This window comes from Sander vitreus, chromosome 24 (assembly GCF_031162955.1).
Source record: "Sander vitreus isolate 19-12246 chromosome 24, sanVit1, whole genome shotgun sequence".
Lineage (NCBI taxonomy): Eukaryota > Metazoa > Chordata > Actinopteri > Perciformes > Percidae > Sander > Sander vitreus.
In genome coordinates, this window is record NC_135878.1 from 4,702,537 (window position 1) to 4,723,656 (window position 21,120).

The following is a 21,120-nucleotide window of genomic DNA, read 5'->3' on the forward strand; positions in this document are numbered from 1 at the left end:
TTTTTTCTTTCTCTTACACCCAGCCGGAAGCACGTGTGCGCGTACACACGTGCAGCAGACCAATCAGGTGCGGAGATCGTCCCTGTCACAATTGACGACGTCCAATTAGGGCTCGGGGAGCACTGCTAACTATACACGCGCACACATAGCCCGCGCGTAGTTCGATCGATTTTGGTGAGGGGCACGTGCATGTACATAGGCTATACACATGCAGCAAAATAAAAACAACAGCGGGATAGCCACCATTATAAATGTCACACAGGAGGACAGAAACTATGTTTTTTCATTTAAATACTCATTCTAAAATCAAATTGTGTTTTTTATAGACTAGTATTAATTTAGCCTATGCTACATGGAGAATTTTCTATATGAAAATTATTAAATGATGATTTTTATTTTATAATAATATATCTTTACTTCAGACTTACAAGAAGGTACATAGCAGAAAATACTCAAAAGAAATATATAAAAATATACATAGCCTACATACACAATACAATACATTTTATTATCAATTTGATTTTGTTTAAGCTAATTTAACACCTGCAGGCACGTTACTAGGCAGGTGTTTGGATGTAGATTGCACCCTATGTTTCACAGGCTTTGACCTATATGCTCGTGTATATTGTTCACTGGCTAACTAGCGTCAAATATTCCCCAAATTAAGGTAATATGTGCACAAAATGTTGATATTTTAGAGAAAGAGAATGAGATATGAGCCCTTTCAAATCTCAGTAATTAATGAAGCTATAACGTCTCTAAAAAGGTAGGCCTATGTGGTCATTTTCACCGTCACTGGCATTTTCTTTTCATTGGCCTTTTATTGTCTTTCTTTCGCCTCTGCCTCTTCTGTGTAACGCAGTTAGGCCATCTTTTTGATTTAAACATCCAGATTTTGGACATCCCAGCTTTTGGCAGCGGGACACACATTTCTTCAAAAAAAAAATATAAGCGAAAAATGAAGTTTTTAGAAACACAATGAGGCGTAGAAAGCACGAATATGTCCCGATAAGATATAGGCGATTGGCTTAGTGGTTTTGTAAAAAATCTCCAGAATCAAACTGCCTCCAGGCGCTAATTGGCGATTTGAAATAATAATATTAATAATCGTAATATAGCAACAGCGTGCAAGTGGGGACGTGTTGATGTTTAACACCGCTGCAGTGAAATCTTTATCCCACAGGCCGGAGTGGGAAGCCATGGCTACTTAATTAAATTCCAATTAGGACAGTATCAATATGCTGTTTAGCCGCAGCGCCATTGTGGGTAAATGAGCACTCAGTCTGCTCTTATCTGGCGCAGCAAAGAGAGGCTCCTTGAGAGGGGCTGCAAAAGATAATTTATAGCTTTTAATTAGTCTTCATTCCGCCGGATCAGCCCGGTGTTCATCACGGGGAGCGGGCTGAATAAAACCCGAGTCAAAAGCGCTGTCACCGGTCCCTGGCAGGGCCCTTAATCAAAGTGAAGCAGGGGCCGCGCTACAAGCCACGTAATTTCCAAGGTGCTGATAAAGCTTGTTGAATAATAGCTGGGGCCCTCGGAGACACCATTTACAGAAATGACTTTATTGACGGCTTAACGTTGGTAATTCATTTTACCTTTCATGTATTGGGAGCCGGATTTGTCGCCGTAATAGGATGATAAATGCACTGACGGATCGCAGCCCCGGTTTTATTGAGTAGCCTATATACTGCTTCAGCGGCAGGTACACACACACACACACACACACACACACACACACACACACACACACACACACACACACACACACACACACACACACACACACACAGTGGTTTATGATGAGGCTCTCGTTGAAAATGGCAGTGTGTGTAGACTGCGCCATATAGCTAACATATAAAAAGAAAACCATGTTTTCAGGCGGTTCACTTGATTAGGCTATTGTTTCCTGTGTGAAGGATTAGATGAAACAACGCCAAATGATGGAAAACAGTCTTTACAAACAACTGCTCTATACGTTTGATTTATTACCTTTATCTTATTGCTTTTGCCTTCATTCTTGGCTTGTTACAGGTCTAAAAAGAATGGCCCTACACTCCTGTAACACAGTGCAAACTATTTGCTTCCAATTCTCTTTAATTAGCCTAATTGAATTACCCATGCCTATAGATGGGCCTACTTACAGAGCTGTTTAGCATTTTTAAAAAGGTAGCCGAATACACGTGTTTTTTTAATAATAATAAAAAGTTTGATATATAAAACAGATTAGGCCTATACTGTTTACAAAAGCCAGTACCAGGGATACAAATGAAAACACCTATGTAGGGACATACTGTATACAGGGGGGGGAGGAATGTTGTTACCCCAAATAGTTGGGTCTAATTTTTAGTCTTAGCCCTGGTAAACACATATTAACAAATATAAGAGGATCAATAAACAAAAGGCTGCATTTATAATCACCAATATGGTCATCTGTACAACAGTGATTTGAGTTATGCTCTGCGGCTTCTTTTTTTGTGTCCACAAAATTCAATTATTGGCTCATGTTCACTCCAAGAATGCTAATGTCACACACACACACACACACACACACACACGTACACACACACACACACACACACACACACACACACACACATTGTCAGATGGATTCAAAATGTTTCAGATGAAAAGATATGATAGTCTGAAGAAAGTTGTGAAGCTTTGGGTGGATTCTGTCTCACAGCAAAGTGCTGCAGCTGCATGCATGTGCTACCACCTAGTGGGGGAATATGGGAGATCGTGGTGCTACAGTAGCCTACAGAGACGTTTTAATGTTTTTATTTTTTCAGTTGTCTTCAGTGAAAGTTTACATGAGCAGAGGATGTGAAGTGAGCGGAGGTTTGATACTCACCTGTCTGCAGTAGAAATTCAATTCAATTCAAACCACTTTATTTATCCCTAAAGGGCAATTCAATTTTTACAGTCAACCAGTCACATGAAAAACAAACGGACAAGAATAAACACCATCGCAATCATTCAATCAACCAACAGTCAGTAGCAGCAGGTCAACAAATGGGAAACCCAGGCAAAAGCAGCAAAGCGCACACTGGGTGCAGAAATATAGCGATAGCGTCGCCCTGATGGCATTAAAGAGAATCTACAAGAAAGAACATGGTCAGAATTACCCATGATTCTCTTAGCTTTCTGGACTACCAGTTTCTTGCAGAGGGAGCTCAGGTCTGGAGTAATCTAGTCCAGAAAGACAACTAGGATCTTATTCAATTGGACAAAACATGCATTAAATAAGGTGCTAAATGCAGATAAAGATGATCTATGTTCTCTGTGTGTGTGTGTGTGTGTGTGTGAACCTCTGAACTCATCCACATCTGGAATCCCAGAAAGTCAATAACAATCGTAGAACCTTGGCGACATCTAGTGACTCTGATGTGTAAGTGGCACATATGCATTTTGACCTCCACTTTGGACATGAAATGTGTCTTGCAGACACAAAACACCATAAAGAGTAATAACCCAACCAATCTGCAATCAAAATGAATGTTAGGTTTGTTTAAATAAACCTAATATTCATGTTTTTACTTGTAGGGAGAGTACATAGGAAGAAAAGATGAATAAATAAAACAAGTTCTAAATAAATTAAACACTTTTTGATGACATTAAATATTTCTTTAGGCTAGACTAACTTTATTTGTATAGCATCTTTCAAACACAGAGGCTATTCAAAGTGCTTTACTTGACATGATGAAATAGATTACAACAACATTAAGAAACACAATAAAAAAACAAAAATATAATACATAATAAAATGATGAATAAATTAGAAACAACACTTAAGTTAACATTTTTTTTTTATAACAATCAAGTTTCTTTTTTTATTGAAATATAAGTAGACCTAAAAATACTCACGCATCTCCTTGAGTAAAAGGATATTTTGTCAGATAAGATGCATTCACACCTTACATATGCATATCCAAGTCCATTACATAATATTTATGTTGTGACAATGACACTCATTTCTTTAAAAGAAATATATATGAACTATATACGTCAACTGGTTGAGTTTTCCATGTACAGCAGCAAATTCTTCCTTGCAATACCGTGCTTTTCCACTAGATGTCAGAGTAACGCAGCTGAAAAAACACACTGAGCTGTTACCACTGTTTCACTATAACTCAGGAGATATAAAAACAAAGAGTAGGAAGCACAACAAGAAGAAGCAGTAGTCGGTGGAGATGCGAACAGGATGAATGGACTCATGTAGAAACGTGTCTCCTCCTCCATAAAATCCAACAAAAAATGTTTCATTTAAATGGGCTAAAAAAATAACTTATGTTGGTGTCAACATGTCAGAGCTATAACGTCAAATATCTCAGCTTGTACACTCTTTCATTGCATGACACAACTTATTGCCACAAGTGTCACATTTAAGCAGATTTGCAAGGCAACTATTAAAGAGATATCACAAACAATTATGAATTCTCAATTGTAAAACTCTCAACCCCATCACTTTCTGCCATAGTATTGAAATGCCAACAATGTACAGAGGACGTTTTGTGATGTTTGCATACTAAGTGATGATTATCATTCACTGAGTCTCCCCTCTCTCTCTCTCTCTCTCTCTCTCTCTCTCTCTCTCTCTCTCTCTCTCTCTCTCTCTCTCTCTCTGTCTCTCTCTGTCTGTCTGTATGTCTCTCTTCAGGTTCAGGCTCTCTCCAGTAATAATACATGAAAGGCTCCTCTCCCTCATCCATTAATCAGGAGGGAGGCTGAGGTAAAGGAGGGCTGATCTTTGGCCTTCACACACACACACACACACACACACACACACACACACACACACAGACTTAGCATTAATAAGTGAAGGGATATTAATGCAGATAAATAATTAAGCTTCGGGGATCTCTTTAGAGTCCTAATGAGAAGAGGGGGACAGATTGCTCCTAAGTCTTATTACATCTTGCTGAGAAGTTTGTGAAAGCTTAAGGTGGTGATAAATGAGCCCCATTTAGTAATTGGCAAATTAAATCAATGTTTAACACAATTGTGTTAAACATCGATTTAATTTGCAATTGCCCATCTCGCTTCGTGGTGTTGCTATAAAGCAGAAATGTAGATGCTTGCGGAACAGCTCTAGGGATGGCAACGTAGGCCTGTCGGTCAACTCAACAACTTTTGGATGGATTGTCAAACAATTTTGTACAGACATTTATTCATGATCCCCAGAGGATGAATCCTGTCAACACAGTAATTTGACGACGTTGGTCTATTGTGTACACACATCTATTTCCTGTCTGTCCGTCCAAGGAGAGGGATCCCTGCTCAGTTGCTCTTCCCGAGCATTCGGTCATTTTTTCACCGTTAAAGGCTTTATTTGGGGGGGGGAGTGTTTCCTTATCCAAAAACCAAGAGTCTAAAGGAGGGAGGGCGTTGTATGCTGTACAGATGGTAAAGCCCCTTGAGGCAAATTTTTACATGTACTGGTAATGCAATGAAATTATGGCTGGGCAATATATCGATATTATATCGACATCGATATATGAGACTAGATATTGTCTTAAATTTTGGATATCGTAATATCGTGATATGACACAAGTTGTCTTACAGTAAAGTGATGTCATTTTCTGAACTTAATAGACTGTTCTAGCTTTTCTATTATTTGCCTTTACCCACTTAGTCATTGTATCCACATTAGAGTGCGGATAGGGCCGCATTTTTCTGTCCGAGCCCGGCCCGCGTCCGACAGGCATTAAGATATTTATGTCCGAGCCTGACACTCACAGACAGGATTTTACAACTCTGGAAAACTATCAGGATGGCAATCATTTGATCTTTATTTCGAACAATTATGAGATTAACAGTAGAAATATGGCGTTCACGTTACAAAGTTATCTATCTGCTGGATACATGTATGTGAGATGAGCCGTGGGACTGGACTCATTCTAATGAATGAGGAGGCTGTCGGTCTGAACATAGACCACTTCTATGGAAGCCATCATAGAGCTCTGTCTCTTCTCATGTGTCTTTTGAAGTCCTTTATGGTTATTATGTCATTTTGCATCACATACGAGTGTTTTTATAGCCTATTTAATGGGACACCTCAAGTATATAAATATACATAAAATTAAACTACCAAACAATATATAGACCTACAAGTCCAGCTGAAATGATGAGACGATTAAACCCAGACCTGTTTGGATCGTTTCCAGTTTCTCAAATGTGAGGATTTGTCTGCTTTGAGTACTTTTACTTTTAATACTTTAAGTAGATGTACCTGATGATACTTACATACTTTTACTTAAGTAATATTTTCAATGCAGGACTTTTACTTGTAATAGAGTATTTTTACAGTGTGGTATTAGTACTTTTACTTTAGTAAAGGATCTGAACACTGCTTCCACCACTGTGTACGTGTGACTGAGGGGGTCTTATCGTGTGTGTGTGTGTGTGTGTGTGTGTGTGTGTGTGTGTGTGTGTGTGTGTGTGTGTGTGTGTGTGTGTGTGTATCCTCATCAGCCATGCTGCCTTGCGCCACTATAACCTTTCAGTCGACACTCTGAGGATCGTCTCTCTCTCTCTCTCTCATCCAGCATCCTCGGCCTGTCACCATCATCAGCCAGAGGAGAGATGAAAGATATAGTCCTCATTGGCTTTGTTACAGTAAAAGGCGCCTGCTCCAATGACTTATTTCCTTAACCTTTTACTCCCCTATATTCAGAAATGACAGATTGCATGACACAGGGATTAGAAGAAGCTCCCAAGGGACACGGTGATAAATTAATGCTATCTCGGATGAGTCTTCATCAGATTTGAAAGCAGACAGATGACGGCCATTTTACACAGTTTGAGTGATCCAAGGGAAATAAAGCAACCTGAATGAATGGGCTGTTAAAATGCGTATTCTCTGGGCTGGAGAATATTTCATCTCTAAGTGACTACGTTTGGAGTTAGAGCCCTAACCCTTGACTTTGTTGCTATTACTTAATAGCAAGCAATACGTGTAACAGAAAGACCAAAAGATGAGGTTTAGAAATAAGTTCAAGTAAGATTCAAAGTATCTTCTGTTATGAGGTGAATAGTGAACAAATTTCAAAGGCTCTAAAACTCCTGCCTCATGACAAGCTGAGGGAGATGGCAGGATATAAATAATGACAATATAAATGTGTGAGAGAAAGAGGGGATGAGGAGACAGCAGCAGACAGGGAGAGGTGGATGATGGTTGACGGGATAAGGGGAGTGTGTGTGTGCGCGTGTGTGTGCGTGTGTGTGTGTGTGTGTGTGTGTGATTGATCTCTGCGTAGGCTCTTTAGCCTCTCATTATGGCCCAGGCCCCGAGAACAAGACAGCAATGTGTTTCTGACAGCTATGCCATTTTCCTGCCTGCCTGCAAATCATCTGTGTGCATGTGTGTACATTCTTGTATTTCTGGCTATTATAAGATCAAATGTCCTCACAAACATACTGTAGAAGTGAAGTAGCCTAACCCGAAAACATTAAAGATGACATTTAGTGTGAGGTAGATAAATGTAGGTTTGTTGTTTCAATAATTAGAATGAGGATCAGGTTTAAGTTTTTTAAGGGGAAAGGGTTAAAGGAACAGTTTGACATTTTGGATAACATGCTCATTGCTTTCTTGCTGAGAGATAGATGAGAAGATTGATTGGTACCACGCTCGTCTGTAGGCTGATTACTGAAATATCAGTGAGCTTTAGAGGTGTTGCTAGGCTAGCTGACCCTCCCTGCTTCTGGTTTTTGTGCTAAGCTACGCTAAGTTAACAATCTCCTAGCTCTAGCTCCACATTTAGCAAGAGCGGTATCAATCTTCTCACAGAACTCTTGGCAAGCTATTCCTTTAACATCGGAGGGTAATTAATTTTCATAAGCACGGTAACATAGATAGGTACAACAATGTTGTAGAAGGTTTCGATCATTTTGCATAAAAATGAAATCAAAATAAATGCAATAGGTTTGTCCATTGCTTCAGCAACAGCTGATGTATATCCAATAGAGTTAACTTCAGAAATTCAAAGCATAACACAGATAACGTGTGCAAAGTTCAGGTCCTTAATATTAACTACAGAGAAGATGTCTTGCCTTGCATCAGGGTGAAATATAATATAATTAATTTCCATTAAGATTATGGGATGCTCCTTTTATTTTGGCCAAGGCAGGCACATTGGGTCTGCAGCTAATGATTATTTTCATTATCAATGAATCTGCTAACCATTTTCTTGATTAGTTTATTAGTTGTTTTCTCTAAAATTAAAATGCCGTCACAATTTCTCAAAGCTCAGGTTGACTCATTCAAATATATTATTTTGTCCAATCCACAGCATCAAAAACTAAAATATATTTATTTTATTAGTATTATAGAGGGCAAAGAAAAGCAGCAAATATCCACATTTGAAGCCGAAACCAGAGTTTATTTTGCATAGAAAATGACATAACAATGGATTGATTATTAAAATTCAGCATAGCTCTCTCAATGATGTTAAAATGACTCAAAGAGCGGCTTTAAATCAATGAAAACCACCTTACTGACTGCCACTGCAGCCTTTAAGGTTTGTGTCCTTTCAAGTGTTTCAGCAACAACAATAAGCTGTGGCACTAGAGATATCCAAGAGAGACGACTCAGTGTTTTTTTTTTTTTTTTATGATTCTCAAGTGTGCAGCATTTGACAGAAGATATGTTCATGAGCCTGGAAGCTTATCGCCTCTGCAAAAGCACCCACAACATTATGTTATTTGCCAAATAAGCTTAATCCTGCGTATAAACCTCCAAGGAGTCATTTGTCTTTTTGTATTATTTTATTTACTTCTATGAGAGAAAAAAAAGATGTTCAGTCTGCTTTTTTACTCTCTCACTGTATGCCGTTTCCTTCTCTATCACTCTCTTCTCTCCGTTCCCCACATCTTTCCCTCGTTTGGCCGATTAAACCTCAAAAGAGATGTCATTTTCAGAGTGCGGACTGACAGATGAAATGAGTCAGCATTTGGCTGAATCATTATCCAGAATATGAATACTGAAAATATATTCCACTGAAGCAAAATACGTATAAGTGTGTGTCCGTGTCGGTTTCTGTGTTTGCTGTGTATTGTTCAGGTTCGCTATGGAGACGATTTGGGGCATGTACACAACTGACCTGTCACAATGAGATCTAACTTACATTGCCATACATACAAATAATGAAAATATGTAGCAAAACATATTTATCATCCTTCATATACAGCCAAATGTATACACTCCATTACAGGTAAATGTCCTGCACTCAAACTTTTATTGACGTAGAAGTACAATTTGTATCAGCCAAATGTACTTAAAGTAATCAAAAGAAAAAGTATTCATTTTGCAGAATGGCCAACTGTCAGTGTTATATTATTATTGCTGGGGCATTAACACATAAGAAGCATTTTAATGTTCCCAAAAAAGTTAGACTACCCTCCCTTTAGCAAAAGAAAATTCTGACTACCCCTTTTCTGACCCCCTCTCTCCAGCTATACATTTCTGTACAGTTCCTAAAAACTCGTGTATTCCTTGTAAAATGATCAAATACAGTTTACCAGGCAATCAGACAGTCATTGTTGATGTACACAGTCACATCTTTAGTGCACCGGCTCCTCAGTTTTGCCTCCTTTCTTTTATTTTCCAGTTAGAATGTTCTCCTCTCCCAGCTCTGGGGTTTGCGAGCACACCAGCTTGAATACGACTCATACAATGAACAAAAGAGGAAGATAAGCAGAAGGTTTTTAGGTGTCAGATTCGGCTTTCACCCTCGTCCCTTCAGATGTCCTTCTTTATATTTTACTCATGCCACGCTGGCATTTGCATCTCAGGCATGAGTGTTAACTCATGGATCAATCATCAAGGGGGGAAAATCAGCGCAGTGAAAGAATGAGGAGAGGTTTTAAAAATGTCCCGATGATTGACTGCCTGTGCAGAGAGCTTGTCGGCTGCAATTTTACATGTCGTTTCGGCAATCAGGCACTTTCTGAAATCAACTGAGGCAGGCTGCTTTTTACTGCTGGAGACACGCGTTTGGGCAGAACACTGGTGTGTTTGGGTGTAATTAAATAGACTCTATATTCACAGGGTTTAATTGAAATTATCATTATTCTAGTATGCTCAGATTCCTGTCAAGCTGCATTCCCCTGAACATAATGTTCAAAGTGTGTGTGTGTGTGTGTGTGTGTGTGTGTGTGTGTGTGTGTGAGGCCTTGTCCCACTTATCTCATCCATCAGAGAATTTCACTACTCTGTCTGTCAGTCAGCAATCCCTCACCTAGACGAGGGGGATGGATGATCATCTATCGTGTTGTGTGTGTGTGTGTGTGTGTGTGTGTGTGTGTGTGTGTGTGTGAGCATCCGTCTGGCAGCCGGTGACACTCACTGCTGTTGATGTCTCAGTTGGTGTCAGCAGCTCCACTTTTCATCCTAAATGTGTCTGCAGCGGGGGCTGAGAGCCTTTACAAGACCATCATGTGTTTGATCTTTAACAGTTTAAAAGGTCTCTGCATGGTGACATCATCACTCCAGCTCACATATCCGAACCTTTCCTGAACAATGATCATCTCAAACAGGAAGTGAGTCAAGCCTGGTTATAGCATAAACATACAAAATACTTAAATGAACTTTAAAGCATGTCCAATCTAACCCTAACCCATCTTTTGACTTTGACCATCTTTATTTAACCATTTTATTTATTTATATCATCATTCACTTTGTGCCTTCTAGTCAAAAAGCGTCTTTCCATTTGCTCAGCTGTTCTCATTCATCATGCTTCACTGTGATTGGCTCTTATGTTTCAGGATGAGACCAGTGATGGGACTGACTGACAGTGTATTTATTAATCACCCCACCCTCTGATCTATATTCCACTTCAACCCTTTTGCGCTGCTGCACGTACTTGAACCAAAATCGCAAATGTGCTTGAAGACGTCTACACAGTCCACGCACCCAAGACCTACCACTTTGTACTCGTCGTTGTGCTTGCACGATCAAATTAGGGCCCAGTATATTTTGCAATAAACAACAGTGTGATTGCATTAAATGAACATATTAAGATCATAAAATGAACAACAATCTAATATTTATAATATATAATTAGAGATGAAAAACTAGGAAATTGGTGGAAATGGAAACAAAAAGAAAACCCAACTGTGTAAGATAAGGTCCTCCAGGAAAAAAAAATCACAAGTGCGCACAATCCGGGACGATTGAAGGTATGTAGAGTCAGTGCCAAGTTTATTTTTGCAGTTTGCACTACTGATAAATGCACAAAAAATGGAAAGTGGTGTAACACCTTGTTCAATGTTTAAATCAATAGGCTAAAACCACCTTATATTAAGTTACACATATTGCTTCAACGCAGAGCCCATAAATGTGCCTCTGTGGGTCATGCTCACTTCAAACTCGCCACCTCTATTGTAAAGATTAGAGAAACCAAACCAAAACCATATAATCCTGAAGAAATCCAGAACACGTTCATATGCAAGGTGTACACATGCTGGGCTTTTACCATATATGCACATAAACGGTACCATTTTTGTCATAAAACTGTGGGGACAACCTGTTTTTGTTTTCCTCGAGCAGCTGAAGAATAACACAGTCCCCTCTGAGGAAGACAGAGTTAGCTTATAGAGTGCAGGAAAATAAGCCAACACTTTAATAGAGGTTTATCTAACCAGACATGCTAATATTTGTTTTCCACGATTTCCATTTAAATTGACAGGGGTGGTGTGTAAACAGCTGTTTTGTGTGTGTTCCTGAGGGGATGGGATAAAAAGAAAAAAATCAGACACACACAAAACAGTCATCATCTTAATGAAGGCTTACAGCGATATTTGAGTCTGGTAAAGCATTTGCAAATCTTAATACAAGTTAATCAGAAGTGAAACACAGCAGCCACCAGCTTCTATACCCAGTTTTACATCTGAGAATATATGAAAATGGCATGCTATTTATGTTTCCTCACCTTACCACACCATAACAACTATATTAGGACTCACCTAGGCAGCATTTTGCTAGCAAACTGGTGTCTATTGCCACTAAGACATCTTGCTGTTTTTCAAAATAAAAGCAAAGTAACAGAAGTGATGGTTATAGCTGAGAGATGCATGTCACAGATGTTTATTTTAAATATATTACATATTCTTACATTTTGTCTTATGCAGCAGCTCCATGTAATGACTTAAAACTAGGACTGCAACTATTATTTTCCTTATCCATAAGACTGCTTATTATTTTCTCAATTAATCAATTGAATTATTTAGTCTACGAAATGTCCAAAACAAGTGGGAAAAAAAATGCCCCTCATTTTATTTCAGAGCCCCAGGTGACATCTTTAAGTTCCTTGGTTTATGTCGTATGAAAAAACAAAAGCAGCATTATTATTTATTATCAAAATAGTTGCCGATTAATTATCTTCTGAATCGATTAATAAACGTAGAATTTGTTGATTGGCATTTGCAACAAGTAGAATGTATACTCTGGAAGATTTTTTTTGAACACTAGAATAAAGATGTCATGTACTTAATACAATAAAATGTGGTTTTCAGTACAAAACAGCCCCGTCTGAGAGCAGAATGGCGTCGAAGCTCACTGACTAAAAAATGTCTGCAAGCTACAGCGACACAAAGGACATTCAGGGAGGCACCTGGAACCTGTGAGCCAGAGTACAGGACACTCTCTTGCCACAGTCTGTAGGCTACAATGCAATGCAACACATTCAGACAGGCAGCCTGTGGAACCAAATATGAACAGACAAATACATATATATATATATATATATATATATATATATATATATATATATATATATAAAAGCAGATTGCTCGCAGAAACATGTGGATCTGTCAGATTAAACAAACAACCCTTGGATTCACTTGAAGATTTTCACACAAAGCAAAAACGTTTGTAACACAATATTTATTTGCATATTAGACAACAAAATATAACCGAGTCAATAACGATGCGAGACATCCGTTTGTACTTTTCATGTGTGGTTATTGGGTTATTTAGTGAAACATTGAACACTACTCAAAGCACCATGATTTTACTTGCTATAGATATGAAAATGGCCAAGACTTTTTGCATCTTATCTAATGCATTTAGAATGTGTTCCACTGACCTTCGTCACGTCAGACCATTTTAACTGATCGTATCTTCTACCACAGCTTATCCAGTTAAGGTGCGTGTCGGGTGAATTATGGAGAGAAAGGTGTACCTGTTGAAGTTGTTGCTCCCATTTTGCCATGAATACTGATGATGTGCTTACTTGTGGGCGATAAAAAAGACAAACTGGAGAATGAAAGTAATTCATGTGGCTGTAAGTGTCAGTATTTTAGCTCTGGTCGCAACCAGAAAGTGGCACATCCTCGCATCTACACAAAATATTTGGTTGTAGAAGCTTGATGACGTCTGTGAACTACTGTAACTGGCAAGCTAACTACTAATATGCTTGCCAACCTGGAACATGCTAGCGCTAGTGAGTCACAAAAGCTTTCTGAGCTTCTCTGTGCTGTTTACTCCCCTTAGCATTTTGTTCCAAGCTAGCTAGCTTACTATCAGTCCCAAGCTTGTTAGCTTCGTCGCTAACAGGACAGTCAATTCACTGTTTAATTAAATGACATATTGACTCCTGTCTCATAATTCTCTGCGAAGAACGTCTCTTTTGTGAAACCGTTTATACTCCAACAGAGAAGGTTAATAAAAGTGGACGGTGCAACACAGCTAAGAAGCTACTATAGCTTCCTCCATTTTGGACTCTTCGGCTTTCTGTTCCCTCAAACGTTTACTCTTGGTCAGTGGCGCTAAATGTTCACGCAAGTTGAACTTGACGTGAAAAATTTATTTTACAACACGTCCTCATACCTAAACGACAGAATAGGTGGTTCGCAAATGACCACCAAAACAACATATGACCGTTGTATTCAACATTGTGAAAACAGTCGCAAATTAAACACGTGGTTAACGTTGTAAAACAAAACTACTTGTTTAAGTTTAGGCAACAAAACTACTTGGTTAGGTTTAGGAAAGATCATGGTTTGGGTTAAAATAAGTATGTTTGTCATGTAACTTACGCCCGTAGGATAAAATAAATCAACGTTGATTTTTGGTTTCACACGGGACACGAACAGCAATCTTCTGAGGGAAAGTAAACTGTATTTGTTTGACCCATACCTCCTCAAGCGGACTTAAATTTGTCCCTCTTTATACTACGTCACCTAACTTCTGCCTTTGCTCCTGCCATAATTATTACGGCCAATAGAGGTTGCTGCCTGACAATAAACATAAATATGGGTCGTAACAAGCTGCATGCACAGACTATCTTTATTTTTTGGTGAGGAAGGTCTGGTATTTACCCCGCAAAAGAATCCACTGATCATGGTGATTCCACTGAAGTTGGCCATGAAATGTGTTGTGCTGGGGGCTCATTTCCCCAAAAGCATTTTAGAAATGTGTTCACCTTCATTCAAAGGAACTTAAGAAACATGATGCTTTCTCAGCTCGGAGCGTGTACAGGGTGTTACTGTAGGTCTGCAGTATTAAGATACATACTCCTGCTGACAGTAGAGCTGTTGACCTTAAGTTAAATCAAACACATATACAAAAGGTCTCTCACTAAATCAACAGAACATACAGTTGCAGATACGCCTGTGTGTCGTGGCACCTATCTTCAAAACAGGAGAAACATATTGGACCATATACTTCAATGGAAACAGTTTTTTAGTGGTGATTACTGTCCATGGAACCTGCTGTGCTGTGTTTAGTCGGGGTATAAGATGAAGCCGGAGAAGGTGCTGTACTTGTTGTTGTTGCCTCCGTGAGCTTTGCCGCCGTCCAGTTTGACGTAGATCTCGTCTCCCGAGTCCAAGTGCAGCACGGCGCTGTTGCTGGCGTAGTCGTAGTTCTGGTCTGCATCTTGAGCTATGGCACTGGCTCGTACCTGGGGGGGGGAGGGCATTAGTTAATAACAGAATAGAAATAGAGACTGAGTAGAAAAGTTCATCTATGCCTGGAGGCAAAGTGAAACAGCAGTGGTGCAGCCTCAAAAATAGACACTCAAAGGGAAAAGGAATGTTGGGTAAATTAGGTTAAAACCACTACTAACCATTATAGGATCATGATAAATAATAGTAGGCTATAAAATAAAATTTGATCCAGACACTTTTTGAATTGAATCGCCTTGCAGCATCTATAATGTTAAGATTCATATCTGACCCCTAATGCAGCTGGAGCTGTTAACATCTGCAGGAAGCACTAATTCAAACAGGGATTACACACACAAACAGAGCATGCACACTGAGAATACGCAGTTATATAAGTCGTGTTAAGGAGAATAACAGATCGAGCCTCAGGCGAGGTGTTGTGCGCTTTTTGAGCTATATGCATATCTCAGTTGATTTACTGAGTAGGCTAGGCTATGATAGTCTCTATTTAAAAAAAAGAAATTGACCATTTTTTCTCCATCTTTTCTTTTGTAAGTGGAAATGATCCCTTAGATGTTTTACAAACGAGTCAAAGTGTGGAGTTGGTTTCAAACTGATGGTCGTCATTATTCTTCCTATTGCTCTATAGGTCTAATCTTACCTGTCCGTTTTTGCACAGGTCGGCCCACATGCTGGTCCCGTCTCCTCCCCGCATCAACACATGGTAGGTGAAGAAATAGATCCCGGACACATGGCAGGTGAACTTCCCGGTGCTCGCATCGTACTGGTTCCCCAAGTTTGTAATCACGTCGTCAAACTTTAACACCTCATATCCCTCGTGTGGGTTCTTCAGACCGACGTAGAAAGCGATCCTCAAACTGTTGGCCGTGGAGTTCACACCGTCCGTCTCGCCGTTCTCAGACCCAACAGGTCCGGTTACCGCGGGGAAGGCGAGTTTACCGTTGCCGCGCTCACCCGGTGGCCCCCTCGGACCCGGGGGTCCTGGTTCTCCCGGAGGGCCCCTAGATCCCGGTTTACCCGGTCGTCCCGGCTCCCCGCGGCTCCCCTGCGCCATCGGCGGCTGCGGAGCGATACCGTTTACGTTCTGGATCACCTCCATGGCGGTGGCGCCTCCCGGTTTTGGGGTGTACGGGTCGCAAACCATCCGACAGGTGCCCATCATTTCGTAGTAATGAGCGGAGGTGTCAGAAGTGCGGAGCAGCAGTAACGGGACAGCGATGGCCAGAGCCAGCAGAAGCATCGCGACGGCGGTCAGCACAAGGACCAGCCAGCACCTCCTCCGCGCGGCTCGGGGACAAAAGGACGAGAGGAAACCCGCGGAGCCGCTCTGGGGGGGAATTGTGACGGAGGACAGGGGGGTCTTTTAGGACGACAAAAAGAAAAAGAGATTACGTTAATTGAGTGCGCATCCCTGGTCCCAGCTGTTCTAATTGGTGGCTTTGAGCCCCTGGGCAGCGGCTGTGACCGGGGAGCGGGTGCGCGTCCTGGCTGGATGGATAGTTGCGCGCGGACAGCGGCGTCCAGTTACAGCCAGCTGTGAAAGTTACTGAGGATAAGACCGGAAGAAATGGGATGGGGCCTTCAAATTAAAAGTAGATTAAGGACGGGTTGTACTTATGAAAAGAGAAAATATGTAAAAATAAAATAAAAATAGACATCCGTTAAGTTTAAAATTGTAAACTATGGTGTTAAATATGCTCGGTTAGCGTGCAGATCAGAACCAAAACTGCATTTTTAATAAGCATTAGGATCTGACAGGGGCGTAGCACAAAAGTTTGGGCCCTGTAGAAAGGCATTCTCTATGGACCCCTCCCCGCATCCACAGCTGTTCATTTTAGCATTTTTTTGGGGCCCTCCTCACATGAGGGACCTGGGTACTCAGTCCCCTTTTCCACCCCCAGTCCGACACCCCTGGGATCTAAGGCTGCACTGTCCGGGCCACATTTATCATGTCTGCCATATACTTTGCAGTTATATGTCCCCGTGCCAGTACATTTACTCAAGTAGCCTACAGCAATTTTGAGTAATTATATCAATCAATCAATTATTATTGAGTAATTGTACACTTGAGTACATTTTGCTTTATATTTCTATTCCACTACAATACAGAGGGTCAATTTGTACTTTTCACTCTACTACATGTAGCTTATTTGACAGCTATTAAGTAGGATCTTTGCTAAATTAATATTTTAAACCAAACATATGATCAGTTTATAATATATGATGCATTGTGATGGATTAAACTAGCCAAGAGCATGAAGCAGTTAAAATGAGCTGCAACCAGGGTTCAAAACTAGCACCATTTAGCAGCCAAATGCTGGTAAAACATGCAAGTGGCTGGTAGATTTGCTTCACTCACCACACAATGGTAATCTACTGTTCAAAATGAACTTGCTGTCTGCCAGCCAAATGGCTAGAGGACAGCAAGTTAATTTTGAACCCTGACTGCCACATGAAAGTACTGTGCATCATGAATAATGATTCAAGTAAATGCATAATTCAGTATAAGTACTAAGTTTCTGTACTTAAGTAAAACTTTGAATGCAAGACTTTTACTTAGTTTTCCCACTGCACCAGGCTAACCACCAAATCCAATTTCAGGAAACATAATTATTGGACCAAAAAATCAGATTGCCAACAACGGTTTTATTTTTAAATATGCAACAGGAAGTCCTCTATTTCGGTTTGACTGACTTGACAGTGGACCAGGTACCGCAGGTGCGTAAAGTTTAAGTCTGCACAATTATTATTCAAGATGGCACTAAACATTTATTCATCAGTATGTATAGAAAAAAAATCTCAATCTTACACTTGAATGTATCAATCCATGTGTACATACATAGCCTTAAAATGCCAAATGATTGCACATTTATCTCACAAATCTCAACGGTAGCCTATAGAGCTCTTTATGTATGCATTCTTATGGGTGGAATACATAAGAGGCCAAAATTACCCTGCAGTGTATTCACACAATCCCCTTTTGGAAATGATGGTTTTAGAAAGAGATCCATAAATTTTTCAGGTACATGATTGGGGATTTGGATTTATGTCAGTGTTTTTGGGTGTTGTGCAATCCATTATATGCCATCCATAATCACATCTAATAGACTCCCCAAATCAACAGAAATGAATTACAAATGGCAAGAATTTTTATCATGAATTCAGCTTGACAAAAATAAGGGTTGAAGTCGTGTTTAAAGTTGTGATAACAGCAACTAAACACATCCACATATTTGACCCAGACCGTGACGGGGTCTTTTCAAAGTCAGAACCAATGGCTGAAGGCAGGTTCACTATAGTGACATTAGATGACCAACTGCACACATACACACATGCAGACAGAGGGGGAGCAAGAAAACCAGACGAGGGTGGGGGGCAGATAATATATGCAGGAAATGGACCAGAGATGTCTGACGGCTGTCGACACCTTTAGCTCCGAGCTCCCCAGCTGAAGGGACACATTTGATGTCTTGTTTCGCGAGGTGGAGCGCCACAGGCCTTGAATTTCAATTCAACAAATTAAAATTCTTCTTGTGCACAGACAGTCATTGCTCTATTGCATACAGATTTGTCTTAAATACATCTTTAGCCTCTTTTGTTTATTTACTGGTGAGGCCACCGTGCACTTGTCCTAGCCGTGTGGTTTGAGAGCACAGCTGCTGAATAAGACTGCTATTAATGCCTCCCATTGGTTATTTCCAAGGACTGCAAGCTTTTGAGACACTTGATAAAGAGAGACTTTGCTTATTGGAAATAAAAGCATCTATTGATTTTGTCCTAAAGCTCAAAAATTCCCCACGAAAGGAGCTGAAATACTTCAAAAGTGCAGGGTGGGAACTAAGCACCTAGAATTAGCGCACAGGCCCCACATCCACAACAGAGGCTTTAGAGCTCAAGGCGGTGCTGAAAAATCTTCAGAGGCCAGAGACAAGGCTTAGCTGAAGCCCTACAGTCACACTGCGGAAGCCTACCCCCCATCGCCCCTTTACACCCCCTAAGCAATTTCAGCTCGTGCTCAGCTCAGCTTTAACTCTCCAGAACACGGCTCCAGCCCGGGCCGCTCATGTCTGAAGGTGAGAAAGAGCACGACAAGTCACGAGAGCTCGGTCCAAAATGAAATTGAGGGTTTAAATTTGAGGACAGTCCTTGGCAAAGCTGGAAAACGGACCTTTTTCACAGCAGACATTTTGACTTGTCATGGTAGGAACAGCACAGCTGAAGTTGATAACCGTAACGATGGCTCAATTCCATCAAGTGTCCCAGTAAGCTATTTCAGTGAGTCAGCATGCCCAATACCAGGGCCTCTCCTAAGTGGAATGCAGCCATCATTAATGGTTTTGAAAACACCTGTGCTTTTCCTACTATGACATGTCAACATGTCTGCCGTGAAAAAGGTCTATTAAATTAGAAATTGTCATCTACCGCAAAAGACAACGCAAGAATCAACTGCAAAACAAAAACCCTGACCATAAGTATGCAGAACACAGAGAACATTGTGCTCCCCGACTCTGCTACGTACATGACTGCAGAAATGACCTTTACTCAGGATTAGTACAGTGAACTGTATCTTTAGGCCATGGTGAACCATGCACGGCACACTGTCCACATTATGCACTGCAGCTGCTGAGATTCTCCTATCCCGGGGCGCTGCCGTGCTTTTAATCACACTGCATGTTAGTGGACTGCTGTGTCACGAACCATACGGTGAGACAAATGAGTCAGTCCATCATTAGCTGCATTTAGACTTTAATTTAGTGAAATCATAGAAGTATTAACAGTATGTATTAATATGTAATTAAGTAAAAATGTACTTGAAGTTAGAATCTTTAAGATTTCCATGACGTGTAACCCTGTTATTCTTTCTACAATACCCATCAAATGTATTTACATTCAGTTCGTATCTCTCTGTGCAGTTGTTTTTTTTGGAAGTGGCGGAGTCCGCCATTCCCATTCTGGATTAAGATTGCCTAGTTAAGCATGAGTCATTCACACGAAAGGGTATCCAAAGTATTATGGCAGAGTTGCCCTTTTGAGAGTACTATATGATTCATCTTATTAAAATGATTGATATTACATTAACAGGCAAGTATCATTTTAGTGTTGTAGCTTGTCGAGCAGGATGTCATTTGAACTACTGAACATACTGTTAAGTCCATTGATTGAAGATAGGAAAAACTGGCAGCAGATGAAAACATCAGATGTGTTTGGAGCGATGAGGAGACTGTCACCTTCCTCTCATTAATACCTAAAACAAATGTCATATTTCCATCAAGTTTTCTACATCGTTTTGTTTGTTTGGCGTTTGACTGCCACTCTTAATTATGTCATCTTGTTGCACCCTCTTCTACTGCAGTGGTGTAATGGCACTCCACTGTAGAGTTAGCGCAACCAACCATTTATCTTGATGTTTCCAACTCCTAATATTTACATAACAGTAGCGGATGGAAATGTGCGGTCATTTTACATTTTCTTTCACAGATTTTCTGGAAATCTGTTTAAAATTTGTTGGCAAATATACTAAGGATTTAAGTTAACACTCTGATTCCATGACTCAGATATGATTGCAGATAGTAAGTAACTCCATGTGCTCATTTATGTGTTCATCAGTTGTTAGAGTCCCCTGGAAACTCCTTCTGTTGTGTATCTCAGTTTCGTTTTGTTCCGTGCAACTTGCAGTGTTTCATCATTTGCTTGTGTTTTGTGTATTTGCAGGCATTTCCTTTAGTTGCAGGTTTTCTGAAGTCATAAACCTACCTCACCTGATGGAGAGACTTTTGACTTCTGATTTTATTTCAGAATGAATTATAGATGAAACGGTGTCATTACATCCATTTAGGAATAGCAAAACATGCTGTACTGTATTTACTCAATGTGGGAAACTTTCACTGAGCCACAACAATACAGCGGTAAGAATTTGCAACATCAGCTCCTGTCTTAACATGTGTCCCTAATCCCTGATGAAAAGCACTGAAGACACCTCCGCTCTTGAAAGCACAGAAACAAATGTCTTCCTCCATGTAACATTTTGACAGTGAAGCCCTGTCAGATGGTAAAATGGCTGTACCTGTCCACCTCAGGCTAACCGTTTATGACTGTGCCTTTACTTCTCTGACACAATATTTCCCATTCAACTCTCTAATTGCTGGGTTAATAACAATCTATGAACCTGAAATCAGGAGGCTGCAGGAAAGGTTACGATACCTTGCCGTATGC

The 21,120-nt window shown here is 40.3% G+C and overlaps 1 protein-coding gene across 1 annotated transcript; it reads right to left on the minus strand.

The window, feature by feature from the left end:
- Positions 1–14,723: 14,723 nt before the first annotated feature.
- LOC144512872 (complement C1q-like protein 2) lies at positions 14,724–16,147 on the minus strand. The gene is made up of 2 exons (XM_078243832.1): positions 15,548–16,147; positions 14,724–14,903 (listed from the first exon to the last, which is right to left on the minus strand). Exons 1-2 carry the CDS (start codon positions 16,145–16,147, stop codon positions 14,724–14,726), a joined length of 780 nt encoding a protein of 259 aa, XP_078099958.1.
- Positions 16,148–21,120: the final 4,973 nt, after the last annotated feature.